Source organism: Anabrus simplex, chromosome 2, assembly GCF_040414725.1.
Source record: "Anabrus simplex isolate iqAnaSimp1 chromosome 2, ASM4041472v1, whole genome shotgun sequence".
NCBI classification, from domain to species: domain Eukaryota; kingdom Metazoa; phylum Arthropoda; class Insecta; order Orthoptera; family Tettigoniidae; genus Anabrus; species Anabrus simplex.
The window spans coordinates 628,352,227-628,369,502 of NC_090266.1; the positions used below are offsets into that span (position 1 = coordinate 628,352,227).

General features: G+C 40.4%; 1 protein-coding gene across 3 annotated transcripts in view; it reads left to right on the plus strand.

Moving 5' to 3' along the window:
* Positions 1–17,276, plus strand: part of Wsck (tyrosine-protein kinase Wsck) — a 273,670-nt gene that overhangs the window by 124,052 nt on the left and 132,342 nt on the right. For all 3 annotated transcript variants that reach the window (XM_067141063.2, XM_067141061.2, XM_067141062.2), the window contains exon 4: positions 5,696–5,919. In XM_067141063.2, the coding sequence (XP_066997164.1) occupies positions 5,696–5,919 (224 nt within the window). The remainder of the gene's footprint in view (positions 1–5,695; positions 5,920–17,276) is intronic.

The window sequence follows — 17,276 nt, forward strand, 5'->3', positions numbered from 1 at the left end:
AAGTGGAAAGGATAGTAAATAAACTCCATTGTCATAAGGCAGCAGGAATAGATGAAATTAGACCTGAAATGGTGAAGTATAGTGGGAAGGCAGGGATGAAATGGCTTCATAGAGTAGTAAAATTAGCGTGGAGTGTTGGTAAGGTACCTTCAGATTGGACAAAAGCAGTAATTGCACCTATCTATAAGCAAGGGAACAGGAAGGATTGCAACAACTATCGAGGTATCTCATTGATTAGTATACCCGGCAAAGTATTCACAGGCATCTTGGAAGGGAGGGTGCGATCAGTCGTTGAGAAGAAGTTGGATGAAAACCAGTGTGGTTTCAGACCACAGAGAGGCTGTCAGGATCAGATTTTCAGTATGCGCCAGGTAATTGAAAAATGCTACGAGAGGAATAGGCAGTTGTGTTTATGTTTCGTAGATCTAGAGAAAGCATATGACAGGGTACCAAGGGAAAAGATGTTCGCTATACTGGGGGACTATGGAATTAAAGTTAGATTATTAAAATCAATCAAAGGCATTTATGTTGACAATTGGGCTTCAGTGAGAATTGATGGTAGAATGAGTTCTTGGTTCAGGGTACTTACAGGAGTTAGACAAGGCTGTAATCTTTCACCTTTGCTGTTTGTAGTTTACATGGATCATATGCTGAAAAGTATAAAATGGCAGGGAGGGATTCAGTTAGGTGGAAATGTAGTAAGCAGCCTGGCCTATGCTGACGACTTGGTCTTAATGGCAGACTGTGCCGAAAGCCTGCAGTCTAACATCTTGGAACTTGAAAATAGGTGCAATGAGTATGGTATGAAAATTAGCCTCTCGAAGACTAAATTGATGTCAGTAGGTAAGAAATCCAACAGAATTGAATGTCAGATTGGGGATACAAAGCTAGAACAGGTCGATAATTTCAAGTATTTAGGTTGTGTGTTTTCCCAGGATGGTAATATAGTAAGTGAGATTGAATCAAGGTGTAGTAAAGCTAATGCAGTGGGCTCGCAGTTGCGATCAGCAGTATTCTGTAAGAAGGAAGTCAGCTCCCAGACGAAACTATCTTTACATGGTCTGTTTTCAGACCAACTTTGCTTTTTGGGAGCGAAAGCTGGGTGGACTCAGGATATCTTATTCATAAGTTAGAAGTAACAGACATGAAAGTAGCAAGAATGATTGCTGGTACAAACAGGTGGGAACAATGGCAGGAGGGAACTCGGAATGAGGAGATAAAGGCTAATTTAGGAATGAACTCGATGGATGAAGCTGTACGCATAAACCGGCTTCGGTGGTGGGGTCATGTGAGGCGAATGGAGGAGGATAGGTTACCTAGGAGAATAATGGACTCTGTTATGGAGGGTAAGAGAAGTAGAGGGAGACCAAGACGACGATGGTTAGACTCTGTTTCTAACGATTTAAAGATAAGAGGTATAGAACTAAATGAGGCCACAACACTAGTTGCAAATCGAGGATTGTGGCGACGTTTAGTAAATTCTCAGAGGCTTGCAGACTGAACGCTGAAAGGCGTAACAGTCTATAATGATAATGTATGTATGTATGTATCAATTAGTAAAATGACAATTTTGACGTGCAGTGACAACTGAAAAATTTACTGTAGCCTGCAGTTAGATCGTTAACCAATGTATAATAGAATCCTCTAGTCAGTCGAGAAACAGACGTAGGATGTTTTCACCTTTTCCTAACCTTTCGGCTTTTCATTTTTAATAGAAGAGCAAGGAAAAGGAAGTTCATCATAGGACACCATTTTCTCTCTCTTTCTCTAGTGACTATTCTCCCAATGTGAAAAAAAAGAAAATCCACAGCCTGTTTCCAGTCATTTGACCCAGTCAGGAATGGAATGAATGAAGCTCCCATCTAGCGGCGAGGATAGGAAATGTGCCGGTTGCCGAAACCTGTTGCACTCCTCTGGGGCAATGATAAATGACTGACAGATGAAATTAAATGGTAATGGAGAGTGTTGCTGGAATGAAAGATGACAGGGAAAACCGGAGTACCTGAAGAACATTCTGTCCTTCCTCCGCATTGTCCAGCACAAATCTCACATGGAGTGACCGGGATTTGAACCATGGTATCCAGCGGTGAGAGGCCGGCCCGCTGCTGCCTGTGCCACAGAGGCTTCTCGTCCGGTGTGAACCGAGCAATTATTCGCAAGTTGCGCCATTGATAGCCCGGTACTTAAATCCTCTGGCAACTAGTTGTGCCACTAGTCGCCCTCGGCTCATACCGGCCTAACATTTATAAATTTCATAACTGTGTTATCTATGATGAAAATAAGGTTACAAACACAGCAAGAAAGAAAAATTAATAATATGCACAGCACATCAGTGACATAGGACGAATTGTCAACAACAATCACTTAACATATACATAAACAAGAGAAAGAAACACACTAATCTTGACATCTGAAACATAGTAGCACCCTCCATATAGGTTGGTTGGCGAACTATCATGCTGATAGACATTCTGTGTTGAAACACACTAACTGCAGGACTGAGTTCATTTCAGCATGGAGTAACTAACCTGCCAGCTGTGGTAATGGCACAAGGGCTGCTACAACATGGTTCCTTTCAGCATTAAAATGTGCAACTTACTTCTTAGAATGCAAAATCACAGTAAAAGGAATTTGTCAAAAATGTGAACTTAATGCCTTTCAACAACGAACACTTCAGTTATAATTACCGCTGGTGATTTAGGAAAATGGTGGGAGAGTCAATTTCACACTGCAAATGAGAAGGTTGGAGGAGAGGAGTAAGAATCAGTGTCCATGAAAGCATGACAATAGGTTTGGTGGTGCTGGGGAGGAGGAAATAGGGCAATACAAATCACAGACTAAGATATTAAACTTATGGAGAGTTTCCAAATACTTAAGAAGTGAATTAATGGAGAATTCAAGACCAGATATGGAAATCAGCTGGTAGAGGTATTTCATGACCTTTTGCATTTGCAATGTATTTTCATGAACATGAACGAGTGAAAGGTCCGAGCTCAATAGCTGCAGTCGCTTAAGTGCGGCCATTATCAAGTAATCGCGAGATAGTGGGTTCGAACCCCACTGTCGGCAGCCCTGAAGATGGTTTTCTGTGGTTTCCCATTTTCACACCAGGCAAATGTTTGGGGCTGTACCTTACGGCCACGGCCGCTTCCTTCCCATTCCTAGGCCTCTCCTATCCCATCATCGCCATAAGACATATCTGTGTCAGTGCGACGTAAAACAAATAGCAAAGAAAAGGAAATGTATTTTCATGATCATTAACGAGTGAAAGGACCGAGCTCGGTAGCTGCAGTCGCTTAAGTGCAGCCAGTATCCAGTATTCGGGAGGTAGTGGCTTTCTATCTCCACTTTCTGTGGCACTGAAAATGGTTTTCCATAGTTTCCTATTTTCACACCAGGTAAATGCTGGAGATGTACCTTAATTAATGCCACGGACGCTTTCTTCCCATACCTAGCCCTTTCCAAGCTTCCTTCATCTAATTGTGATCCTGAGTTTGTGGTCATCGAAAAGCCTAAGTTTGGATTACAGCTCTGCTACAAATTTAAAACTGGTTTGAGTGACTAGAGTGAAATGTATACTGCCTCAGATACTCAATTGAAACTAGATGTGTATTAAAAATTCTACTGTCGGTGGCTCTAGAAAGTGATATTCTGTGATATCTTACATGAACTAGAGAAACATGCTTCCTTTGTCCTGATAAATTACAAAAACACTCAAGTACAGATACTACTCCAAGGTTATCTGACAGATTTCACAAATACTAATCCTGTTAACTAAGATATTCCAACCACGAACCTGCTACGCAGGCGTAGCAGGGGGAGAGGTGATACTCCCACGTGGCGCGTCCCAGGTGGCGGATAGGGGGGTCCTAACCGGCTTGCCGGTGGACTTGAGGGAAATAAAATACCTCTCGCGGACCAAGCACACTACCCCCTGTGGGTGGGGGAGGCAGACGAATAATACACCCACGGTATCCCCTGCCTGTCGTGAGGGGCAACTAAAAGGGGCAACCAAGGGATTAGAACTATGTGTTAGAACTATGAAACTACTTGTGATCAGTACCACCACGCGGAGAACACCAAGGGTCGTTTTTACTTGCGCGTAGTACCACTATATTAGGTACGAAATAGGTTTGTGATTAGTAGCACACAGGAGCACCGTGCGGTCGGCTTTTGCGGTACCTGTGATTAGTACCACCATATGAGCAGGACCATGGGATGATACCTACCACGGTTCTGCCTTGCCTATGATTAGTACCCATTATATGAGGAACACCACGGGATAGCAGAAGGTCCCTGTGGTTAGTACTCTTATGTGATGAACACCATAGGGTTGCGTTGCCTGTAAATGGCGCTGCAATGTGAGAAAAACCATAGGTCAGTATTATATGTCGAATTTCATAACCTGTGAGTAGTACCATAATGTGTGGAATACCGCGAGTCTCTGCTACTTTTGATTAGTACTGCAACATGAGAAATACCATGGTTCTACTTTCCTAGCGATAAGTACCGTTATGAGGGGCCAATAACTTGGATTCTGGACCCGCTTTAGACTGCAAGCATCCTCGATTCAGTATTATGCTCTAGCAGCAGTCCCTTGGTCAGTAATCCTATTGTTTTTCCGTCAGTTTCTATGAATGTAAGGTATTGCGGGTGGCATCCACTGATTGTTTTAAATTCATATCCATCCATTCATTCTTCGCCCTCATGTTTTGAATTCTGGTCAGTGGAGAATTTCGGGCTTTTAATTTGTCATTCCATTTCGTCTAATTTTGTACCATTAGGGGCCGATGACCTCGATGTTAGGCCCCTTTAAACAACAAGCATCATCATCATCATCATCATCATCATCATCATCATCATCATCAAGATATTCCAAGCCCCTCATCTTAAAGCTAGCTTCCTGATGCTGAGGTAACAGTAGGAAGGATTATGAATTATATTAAAACTTTGCGAGGTACAAAGATAATGGTCATTTTCATGATAATCACCCAGGAGAAAAACAATACAGTAATGTTTTGAATTGGGTCAGACTTTTTTTGGTGTTACTAATCTTGCCGGTGCTAGTGAACTTAATATATGTCCTACAAATGCTTTGTTAGGAAATAGTTGGCATGGTGTACTTCATATAGCAATGATCCTTAAGTTATGGCTCATCAGGGTCATTTTGCCATTCATTGGGTGCTTGATGACACAGTGTATACGTTTTTGTCCTAGATAAACTATGATTATTAAGTAAACCCAATTGCAGAATTTTGGACCAAATTCATTTTGAAATTATGTTCAATATACGTGTTACTGAGCAGAATAGCTGGGTGTGTTAATGTGCTACAGTTGTGGGGCTAAGCTTCCATTTGGGAGACAAGTAGGTTCACAGTCCACCGTCAGCTGTCCTGAGAATGGTTTTGTATGGTTTCCCATTTTCACTTCCAGGCAAATGCAGGAACAGTTCCTATTCGTAGGCCTCAGCCGATTCCTTCCACCTCCTTTCCCAGTTTCATTCATTTCATTCACCATAATTCATTTCATCTTCATTAGCTCCTCATCTGAGATGGCATCAGACAGCTCATCTGGCCATTAAAAACAGTCCATCAAATTTCGTCTCGCCTTATACTCAACCCCATATCAGGAAACTGAACTAAGAGATAGATATACATTCAATATATGTGTATTTTACATTTATCTCTTGTTACAGAACCTCCTACTCCTGCAGTTCCAGAGATAATCAGTTATAGTGCAGGCCGAATGGTTGTACGACTCTCCTCATCTGTGAATGACAATGGTCCGATAACTGCATACCGTATAATTGTAGTTTATGATGAAGGTTTGGATTCTTTCAATCCAGAGAAGTTAACATCGTATCATGAATCCACACAGAAGGGTCTGTTGTATTACATTGCTGCTGAAATTCATCCTGAGGTAATTTGTAATTGTGTTTTTGTATAAATTTTGGATCTAACTCCAGGTGTATAGCTGTTTAACCTTTTGCCTACCATGTTTTGATGACTAGATAAGCCATCTGGACCAGGTTTTTTCTAAGCGGAAGAACACTTTTGCAGCTAAATTTTTACCGAGACTATCACTGTCTGTATTGTCTGGCCAGTTGCGCTGCTACAGTAATGATTCGATGCTGAGTTTTGAGCAGCGGTAAAAAACCCGATCCCCTAATATGATCAATGGCTTTGGGTGGACGAGTTTCGTTAGGTGGAGTGAATTTCCTCTCAGTATAGAAAATGACACTGGAACCCATCGAACAGCATCCGACCCCAAGTAAGCGGCGGCTGCAAAAGGCATCTGTACTCCATGTTAGAAGCGGCCTGATCACCTGCTGGCAGTAGCTCTAAAAGACTTTGGGAGTGGTGACCCCATCGTAATAACACCTTAAATCACTTTAAATTAGCCTCAGAAAAGGCTAGGGCATTCCCCGAAAGCGACACACAGTTCTTATGGTGGGGGAATTGCTTTAAGTGGGTGCAGTCGATAATGTTGTTATGGTAGCATTAATCAACCTGAATGTCACTGACTGGAGGGCAGATAACCTAACTGTTAGGCCCCTTTGAACAACAAGCATCATCACTGAGTGGAAAGTCAGAAGAGGTGTTTGATGTTATGGAGGAGGAGAATATAGCTATGATGGGATTGAGTGAGCTTAAGTGGAGAGGGAAAGAAAGATGTTGAGGAAGGGATACACTCTCTACTGGAATGGAGGACATACGGCAAAGAATGGAGTGGGGTAATAACAAACGAAATCTTAGATGAGTACGTAGATGAAGTGGACTGACTACATAAATGACAGAATAATGGAGATACAGAAAAGGATAGAGAATGGAGTAAAAGACTATATTCAAGTGAACGCACTTTAGACTGGATGCAGATATGATAAGTGACTGTCACGGAAGACTTTAATGCAATGGTTGGAAGCGACAGGAAAGGAATGTAAGAAGTAATTTAACTTTTTGTATATGGAAAGAAGTCTTAAGAGGGAGAGAAGTTGATGGATTTTTGTGCAAGAAATGGGTTAATTGCGGGCAATACTTATTTCGGGAAGTAGAATAATGGAAATATAAGATATGGATGGGGAAACGGTAGGACAAAAACAGTAATTGATTACTTTTTTGGTGGAAAGAGCAAATCATAGACAGTTGTTAGATGTAACAGACTTGCCAGAAGTAGCCTTTGATGGAGATGATAGAGTAGTGACAGCAAAAATGAAAGTAGGAAAAGTAGTGAGAATTGAAAGAAATAAGAAAAAATTAAAGTACAAACATTAAAATATGTGGAAGTAAAAGAGAAATTTGAAAATGAATTGAAACAACACATACCCAGAACTGAGGTGAAGAGTGTGGAAGTGGAATGGGACATGCTTAAGAAGGCATTTGTAAGCTGTGAAGATTGCGTTTATAGCAGAAATGCTGAAAGAGTGAAAGATAAAGAGACCCCATGGTGGAATGAGTGTGTAAAGGCAAAGAAGAAAGTAGGAGAAAGTATCAGGAAATGAAAAGTAGGGTCAAGAAAATAAAGTGAAGAAAAGAAGAAAATCTGGGAATGATTCCACGGTAATTGGAAGACGATGTGTATAATGGTTAAAGGCTGCTATATCTACTTGTAAAAAAGAAAGAAAACAGAATGTCTACACAAAGCACATGAAAGGAAAGGTGAGATAATACCACAACTAGAGGATATAAGTAAAAGATGGAAGGATTACTTTGATGAACTCCTGAATGTGAGAAAGGATGTAGAAGGGATGATTGAAGCAGAGTGTGAGGAGACAGAATCCGAGATTGAAATCACAATGGAAGAAGTGGAAACTGTTTTCAAACAAATGGAAGTGGGAAAAGCAGCAGGATTGGATGAATTGTGTGTGGAAATGATAAAAGCAGGAGGATGTGTTGGTCTACAGTGGCTGTACAGGCTGTTTAGATCTATTTGGAAAGAAAAATCGGTGCTGGAGTAAAGTAGTAATAATACCATTATTTAAGAAGGGGTAGAAGAAGATATGTGAAAATTATCATGGGATCACGAGAAAAGAGAAAGAGAAGAAATGTGAAAGGATAATTACAAGAAGAGCAATAAGCAGGCCCGGCCAACAGCTGGAAACTGCAGTAATGATGATGATGAAGAAGAGCAATATGGCTTTCGAAATCAACACTAGAAGTATGAGGCAGTTAACCTTTCGTTGATCAGGGGGTGAGCGGACTGCTCACCTTCTGATATTATTCTCCATAATATGAAATTAAATGCAGATAAACTTTTAAATAACCAGATAGCTTACTGTTAGGGTTTTAGTAGTTGGGTAATGGCAGTGATGTGTGGCATTGTTGACTTCGGTAGCAGCAAGACATTCTTCCTGTCAACAGTGCATTTAGAAACAGTGCTGCGCTCACCCTCAAACTGCTGTGGTACTATAATCCAGGATTTTATGTTTTACTACTGTTCATTCTTAGAAGTTTGGTTGTGGACGATGGTTCAACAAGATGATTATATAGTGGCTGTTTGAAGAGATGAATTATGATGTTCCTGAGGATATATGCCAAAGGAATATTGATAAATCAAAGGTTTCATATGCAGAACAGCCTGCGAATAGTTCTTTATTGAAATTTTAAGCATTTTCACAGTCTTGTCATGGAATATAGATGTTATGGGATAATTTTCAATGAGTGTTTTAGCACCTAGTCTGCTAATGAGTAGGCTAACTCATCATGTGAATAAATCTTCTCTCTTAATGATGTTGCTTCTAGATTAGATATTGTCACTGTTTGATTGTATTGTTTGTTTTAATATCCCTTGGTAATATTTCTGCTTAATATCTTAATATAATGTCGGTTCCATTCCCCCCCCCTATTGTTTGTATATTTTGACTAAACATAACAAACATGTTTTAAGTTTCAAGTTGTGACAAACTTTCATTGTTATGTTTGATACGTAAGCTGAGAGTATCTTCAATAAAGTCCCAACATTGTATAATAAGTTCAATAAGGGTTGCAAAGATGCAGAATATCCAAGCGTGAGTGTGGTGCTCTCACTCGAGCAATGCCGTTACAAAAAATGTCTCGACCAGCAGAAGGTTAAAGGAAAAGCATTGCAAATATGGAAGAGATATGATGATGACGTTCCTTGAAAAGGCTTACGATAGTGTACCCAGAGTAAAGGTATGGAAAGTAATGCAATGGGAAGATTTGAAAGGAAATAATAGAATATATGCAAGCAATGTACAAAAAGTGTTGCAGCAGTGTCCAGACACACGTGGGGAGAAAGTGTTAAGAGGTGATGTATAAGATGTATTACTGCCCAATACTGACAGATGCTGCAGAGACCTGGACACTGATGAAAAGAGAGCTAAAATAGGCTTGAAACACACTCAAGAATCATTAGCTCACATAGGATGGTCTCTAGATGTGCTTGAGTTCATGATAATGCTTACCGGGCGAGTTGGCCGTGCGGTTATGGGCACGCGGCTGTGAGCTTGCATCCGGGAGATAGTGGGTTTGAATCCCACTGTCGGCAGCCCTGAAGATGGTTTTCCGTGGTTTCCCATTTTTCACAGCAGGCAAATGCTGGCGCTGTACCTTAATTAAGACCATGCCGCTTCCTTCCAAATCGTAGGCCTTTCCTATCCCATCGTCGCCATAAGAACTATCTGTGTCGGTGCGATGTAAAGCCAATAGCAAAAAAAATTAAAATAATTATTTTTAAAAAATTCTTGAAACAGGACACAACACAAAGTTCAACACCACATTTGCTGTACATGTATCTGGATTCCTCCTTTTTCCCCTTTCTTTTCTGGTAGTTTGGCTACATATAATCCTGAAATCTGGCCAGAAAATGTGATTTTTCGGCCTGAAATCCGGCCAGAAAATGTGATTTTTCGGCCCTTTCAGTTTCGTCAATACTAAGTTGAAACTCCTTCTTTGAAATGTAGAAGGAATAAGATCACTTACAAAAGTACAAGAGATATCATTAATCAACCAAGACATTTGAATAGCCACAGAAACGTTCCTTCTGGAACCAATAAACATTAACGGTTATTACTCCGTTTATACATTAGCAAAGGCAAGACATGAGGGGAGACCATTTGGAGGAGTGTCTGTCCTCTACAGACAATTCCTAGGAGATCTAATCAGTAAACATATTGAAGAAAATTGTGTGATCATCACCTTTAAGCAATTAGCAGTCATTGGGATGTACATGAAACCTACAGCTATAACCGAAATCGTTACAGAAACCAACTTACAGGCATTACAAAAAATTGACAAACATTTCTGTAACTTTAGGTGGTGACTTCAACTGTCGTAAAGATAAGCCTGACAGGAAAGCAATGGCCTTTTTCGAACTGTAGGATGAAGAAGGATTCTCTCCGACCGGCAAAGCCATTCTGCCTACGTACATCGCTCATAATGGATCCATTACGACAGATCTGATGTTCCTCAGGGGAAAAGATATAATGGTAACGAATCAGCAGCATCTATGGACATGCATATGGAAGCACGTACTGATTCAAACAAAGTTTCTAATAGACATCACAGAACCCAGGAGAACTGCACAACGCTGGTCTCCACGCCAAATCAACATGATACAGTTCAGTGAAAAAAGAAGGAATCATGGCTTGTATCGAAACAGGCAACATAAATAAAGCATCTGAGATGGTTACAACTTCGCTTATGATGTCAACCAGAGAGAAACCCCAGAACAAAATAAGCAAACCATGGTTTGATGAAGATTGTTACATTCTCAGAACATCAACACTAAACAGACTACATAAGTGGAGATAAATTCAATCTGAAGAATTGTTGACGGAATACATAAAGGAAAGAAGAAAGTATAGAATTCTAGTGAAAGAAAAAAGATTCCAATTCATCAGAAGGAAGGAACTCGAAACAATATTGGAAGCGGAAAATACCCCTTACAAAATTCTGGAACCCATTTGGTGTAAGGAAAATTCACAAATCCCAATCCCAGTCACAGCTGCATGAAGGGAGGAACACTGTTAGTACAGGGGACACTGTACTAACAGTTACCGCAGAGGAGGTTCGGTCGATCTACTTGCGAAACAAACAGAGCAAAGCAGCAGGGCCTGACAACCTGACTAAGGAAATATTAAGAGTCATTACCATCTACCATCGAGATCTGGACAGTTTTATTTAACGAGTGCATCAAACGACATCAGATTCCCGGACAGTGGAGAGATTCTATAGTCCAAATTTTATGCAAAGGAAAAGGACCGAAAGACTCCCCTGACGCTTATCGCGGAATTGCACTCAAATGCGCTCCCTTTAAATTTCTCTCAAATACGAGGATTGGGGCAGAAGTCATGGCAACTATTTTTTTTCTTGTAGTTATGTGAACGGATCACAAACGTATGCGTGTCGTGTGGAAGTTCTGCTGGCATAGTGTGTATGCAGAACAACAGATGGCTCTGTGATAGCTGGTAGTAGCCCAGCGAATGCTGTGAAATCAGTCAGTTGGTGAATGTCGTGCGAGATGGAAGTAACCCGTGTTGAGCAGCGCACTTACAACAAAATAGCCGTTCTCCGTGGGAAAAATGCAATGGAATGTCACAGTGAATTATTGGAAGCCCTTGGGAATAATGCCGTACCATACCGTACAGTAGCACGGTGGGTAGGAATTTTTTTTAATTTTATTTTTTTATTTTTGCTAGTTGCTTTACGTCGCATCGACACAGATAGGTCTTATGGCGACGATGGGACAGGGAAGGGCTAGGAGTGGGAAGGAAGCGGTCATGGCCTTAATAAGGTACAGCCCCAGCATTTGCCTGGTGTGAAAATGGGAAACCACGGAAAACCATCTTCAGGGCTGCTGACAGTGGGATTCGAATCAGTATCTCCCGAATACTGGATACTGGCCGCACTTAAGCGACTGCAGCTATCGAGCTCGGTAGGAATGATTCAGCAAGGACGTGTGTCAACTAGTGATGAGCAACGTTCGAGATGACCTGTCAGTGTACGGACCAACATGGCATGTGCCGTCATCGAGCAGCTCCTGGATGAAGACAGGCGATGGACGCTACTGGAGTTAGAGAGGGCAAGTGGCATCGAGAACGCACCGTCCACAGGATATTGCGTAATGAGCTGCAACTGCGCAAAATCGCATCGCAGTGGGTACCGCATGCACTGACGGAAGTTCAAAGATGAGTGCGCTATGCAATATGCTCCGACCACCTTGCACGCTGGCAACAGGACGGTGATCAATTCTTGTCATGAATAATCACCATCGATGAATTTTGGGCCAGGGCATATGAACCAGAACTGAAACGTCCGCGGATTGGCAACATGCTGGATCATCAAGGAGGCAGAAGGTCCGTCAGAATCCTTCCCCAATCAAATTGATGGTGATCATCGCGTATGACGTCAGGGGTGCCATTGTTTGCCACTTTGTTCCACATGGCAGAACAGTGACCGCACAGTACTGCGGGAACTTCCTGGTGCGACAGGTGTGACGTGGCGTTCGGGAGAAACGTCCGGATCTTGTGGACAGTGCAATAATCCTGCACGACAATGCAAAGCCACATAAAGCAGCATGTATAGCTACTGCGACGTTGGGGATGGGAAGAATTGAAGCACCCACTGTACTCTCCCGACATTTCGCCCTGTGACTTTGATCTCATTCGAAAGATTAAGGAACCACTATGTGGTAGGCAGTTCGCAACACAAGAGGACAGTTCTGATGCTGTGCACCAACAGGTGACCCGATTCACACATGGTGCGGCAAATGCTGAGGCAGATGATATTCAGCGCCTCCCACATCATTTGCAGCGTGTGGTGTCAGTAGCAGGGGACTACTTTGAGGGTCTTTAGGCCCATGTTTGTCATGTCAACTTTATGTGTACTGTGTTGTCATTCTTTTGCATCGGGAAGGCCATATTGCCCTGTATACTACCGTAATAAATTAGTGTGTTACAATATTTCAGTGCTATTCATTGTCCACACATGTAGTTAACACCTTGTCCTTTCATTTGTATATGTCACATTTTCCAACCAGACTGGTTTCTTCAAGAAAAAAAAAATAGTTGCCATGACTTTTGCCCCAACCCTCGTATCATTCTGGCTCATATTCAGCCACAGGCCATGGTACACATTCCAGAGGAACAACACGGTTTCACAGACGGTAAGTCCACATTACAAGCCATGATGTATTCACATAGACGCATACAAAATGCTATCACTTGCGTACACGGATTTTATTTGCAATTATTTGCACGTTACACATTAAACACACACATCAACAAACCACCATGTTTAACAGCTGCCTAACACGAAGCACATGGAGACTGCAACCTTGAAAAAGTTTACTGCTGACTGCTTACTTAAACATGTCAGCACACCACAAATTCACAAGAACAACTCCTGTCAAACAATAACTCAACTTCACCATCAAGACTGCCTCGTATATATATATATATATATATGTTGCCTTGCCAGGCTTCTAGAAGGATATGTCACAACATATCTTCTAGTAAATTCTAGAGTGCCAAATAACATAGTTTTAATGCAAAGAACATTCTAAAACCATCTAGTGTCAAAAATACGTTATTCTGGATGTTACAGTGTGTTGCACAATGTTACTGTGGATTATACATCATACATACAGGTAATAATAAATTATATACTATTATTTACAGGTTCTTACATTAACTAAACTCATATATATATATATATATACACACACACACACACACACACACACACACACAGAGCACATGTTTCATGACATAACCTCACAAACAATGTGATCGTCCAACTATGTAAATCGTAATAATAATAATCATAAAAATAATAATAATGATTCAAGCTCGATACTTGAATTATTTACCCGTAGGTTAAAGAATATTGTTTTCAAGTTATATCAGTCTATAATACTTGTGTCAGCCATAGAGAAAGTACTGTCTTACATATGGGATGCGACCAAGGTAATAAAAGGACATTTATTTGCCGCCTTCATAGATTTCACTAAAGCCTTCGACAATGTAAACTGGAACACCCTGATAAGAAATCTAACTACTATTCTAGGTAAGCAAAATGATTTGCAGCCACTAATCGAGATCATAATAAAGTTTAAACTTCTGTCAGTCTCGGACAGAGTAAGCCAATCAAGGCCAATAGTCCAAACTAACTAAGTCCTCCAAGGTGACCCTCTCAGCCCGTTTCTATTCAATATGTTAACCCACAATTTAGTAAATGAAGGTGCATCTGAAGACATCACAATGCTTCTCTATGCAGATGACATGATTCTTCTTTCTAAAAGCAGCCTGGCCCTACAGAAAGGACTGAACAAACTTTACTCTTGGTCACAAAGCAATGAACTAGACATCAATGCCAACAAAACAAAAGTCATGAAATTCAGGAGAGGGGGAAACATCTCCAAGACAGACATCTTCTACTGTGGAAATGGTCAACTAGAGCTGGTAAACACTTACAAATACCTAGGACCAACACTTCAAGTCATGGGAAAATTGTTTACGGAGCGCATGGAAGAGAGATGCCCAACTGTTATCAAAGCCATATTTGCAGTTAAGAATTTAGAAAAATTATCACTTGATTCAGCCTTCAGTTTATTTCACATCAAGATTTCCCCAATAGCTTGTTATGCAATTACCCAAATTTGGCCCACCTCACTCACAAACTTCAGGAGAATGGAGATAGTCAAAGCAACCTACGTACTTAGAGCCTTTAAACTATTAAGAAAGCTAGGCCAAGACTTGTCTACCTTCTAGCCGCTACAGATTTTTTCATCAGGGAGATAGCGATAAAGAACAACCTACCTCAAACACCTGCATATGAAGCCCATGTAAGAGAAAGGGAAGAAGGCTAATGAAATTGAAAACAAATTTTATCTTACACCAGCCATGAATACAGATGAATGGAAGGAACCAAATTTCTCACTGCGACACATTTATACGAGAATGGCTGTACATGGCTTCCACTACAGAATCTGCATCCAACGAGGGTTTCATCAAGCATCAGGCCAATGCATCTGTACACTGTGTGGACAACGATGTGACCAGTACCATTTACTCAAGTGCATAGCAAGGACTAAATCATTAAGATTTTACACTGAGGACAACAACTTTCTGTAAAGCTCTGTAATGTACACATTGTGTTTAATAAAACTTCAGTTAAAAAATAATGTTTCGATGTAAGACACGGAGGGCTGCCAGTAGGATTTGATGGCCTTCACCCTTTGCCTTTGAGCAGGTTGGTGGAATTTTTCCAGGATATGATGGATGACTGCCAAAAATATTTTTCTTCCCTGTTTTTACCATGTGTAAAGAATAGGAATTGAGCAATATGAAGTCCTGTAGGTGATGTTCTTTTTTATGTACCATTTCACTGATTTCTTATAGAGTCAAGTTCGCTAAGCATCATGCCAATTGTATCGACAGACCCCATACTTTCATTGTAATCTTTGGGAATTGTGGGCTTCTTTACTGGTTCTGTGGTTATTTAATTTAGTGTTTCAGTCTCGTGTCATACTGTCATCATGCATTGTAGTCAACATTGTTACCTCCTGCTTGTCCTTCCATTTGAGAACCATCATGTTACTGGTGTGATATGATTCTATGTCTCTTTTCTTCAGTTTTTTGCTTAACTCTGGCATTTCTTTCTTATTGTACAGCGCCACAAGTATTGTTTTTATTTTCTTGTGTAGATCAAAGAAAGTTGGGTATGTACCAGTTGTCAACAAACAAAGAACGACACTTTCCCAGGTAAGGATGCAATAGAGTTGTAACCGTACTACCTTACATACCCAAATTGAAAGTGACTTTGACCTCATTGACTCTTACCAGTGTAAACAATGAAGTCCAAAATAAAGCCTGTTTCAAAATAATAAACCTATTGATTGAGCATGGACATAAGTACATAAACACATTAAAATATATAGGCCACATCATAATAAACTAAAAAATATAGCACATTAAACACATTAAAACATGGTATATTTTAAAAACGTCTATTAAAATTTGAGTTCATGCTGCGTTGCATTCATTCTTCAATCCTCTTGTAGTTCTTGTGTGTATTAGGTGATCATCGAGAATGTTCTATGGCTGATATACTTTGTATTGGTATGTTATAAGAACTCTTGTCATTAAAATTGAAAATTGAGTACTGTGCAATTCAACTGTTGATGTAGTCCAGTAAGATTTATATATACAGCGAGATAGGGTTTGATTTTAGAGCAGTTGGTGGTGACACTTCTCTCGTCTATGCACGTTATATGGTTGTTATTGTTGTTGCTGTGGAGGTTGTGTACCGATATGTTTGGAGATTTGTTGTGTTCTGCTACGAGTACGTCTGGGGCTCATGTTAGCTAATGTCTGGGGCTCATGTTAGCTAACGTCTGAGAGCCCCAGACGTACTCGTAGCAGAATACAACAAATCTCCAAACATATCAGTACACAACCTCCACAGGAACAACAATAACAACCATATAACGTGCATAGACGAGAGAAGCGTCACCACCAACTGCTCTAAAATCAAACCCTATCTCGCTGTATATATAAATCTTACTGGACTACATCAACAGTTGAATTGCACAGTACTCAATTTTCAATTTTAATGACAAGAGTTCTTATAACATACCAATACAAAGTATATCAGCCATAGAACATTCTCGATGATCACCTAATACACACAAGAACTACAAGAGGATTGAAGAATGAATGCAACGCAGCATGAACTCAAATTTTAATAGACGTTTTTAAAATATACCATGTTTTAATGTGTTTAATGTGCTATATTTTTTAGTGTATTATGATGTGGCCTATATATTTTAATGTGTTTATGTACTCATGTCCATGCTCAATCAATAGGTTTTAGTTTATTATAACCATCGCCACTTTTAATCAGAGATATTTTAACGCAACATACTGCAATATATTTTATTTCCATTTTTCATTAGACATCCGGATGCTCTAACATAACATCTTTGTAATTTTGTCTAATGACTGTAAATTTGTGTGCTAGCTGATGATGGCCAAGAAAGGCCGAAACCGGTACTAGTGCAATAATTCATTCACAATAAATAGTATTGATCGGTGGAACTTTTTTCTTGTCTATTACATTGAATCCAATCAATACAGAATATGAAACTTATAAATAATACCATGCTGTATGTCGTGACCGTGGCCAATGCGGAGCAAGCTACAGTAATTGCTGACATATCCGATAGGAATGTTGGTGTGGTATTCCATCGTGTTATGTACGCAGGGCAGGCTAGACTCAGTGGCATGTCAACTGAATGTTAACTCATTGCGGACTGTG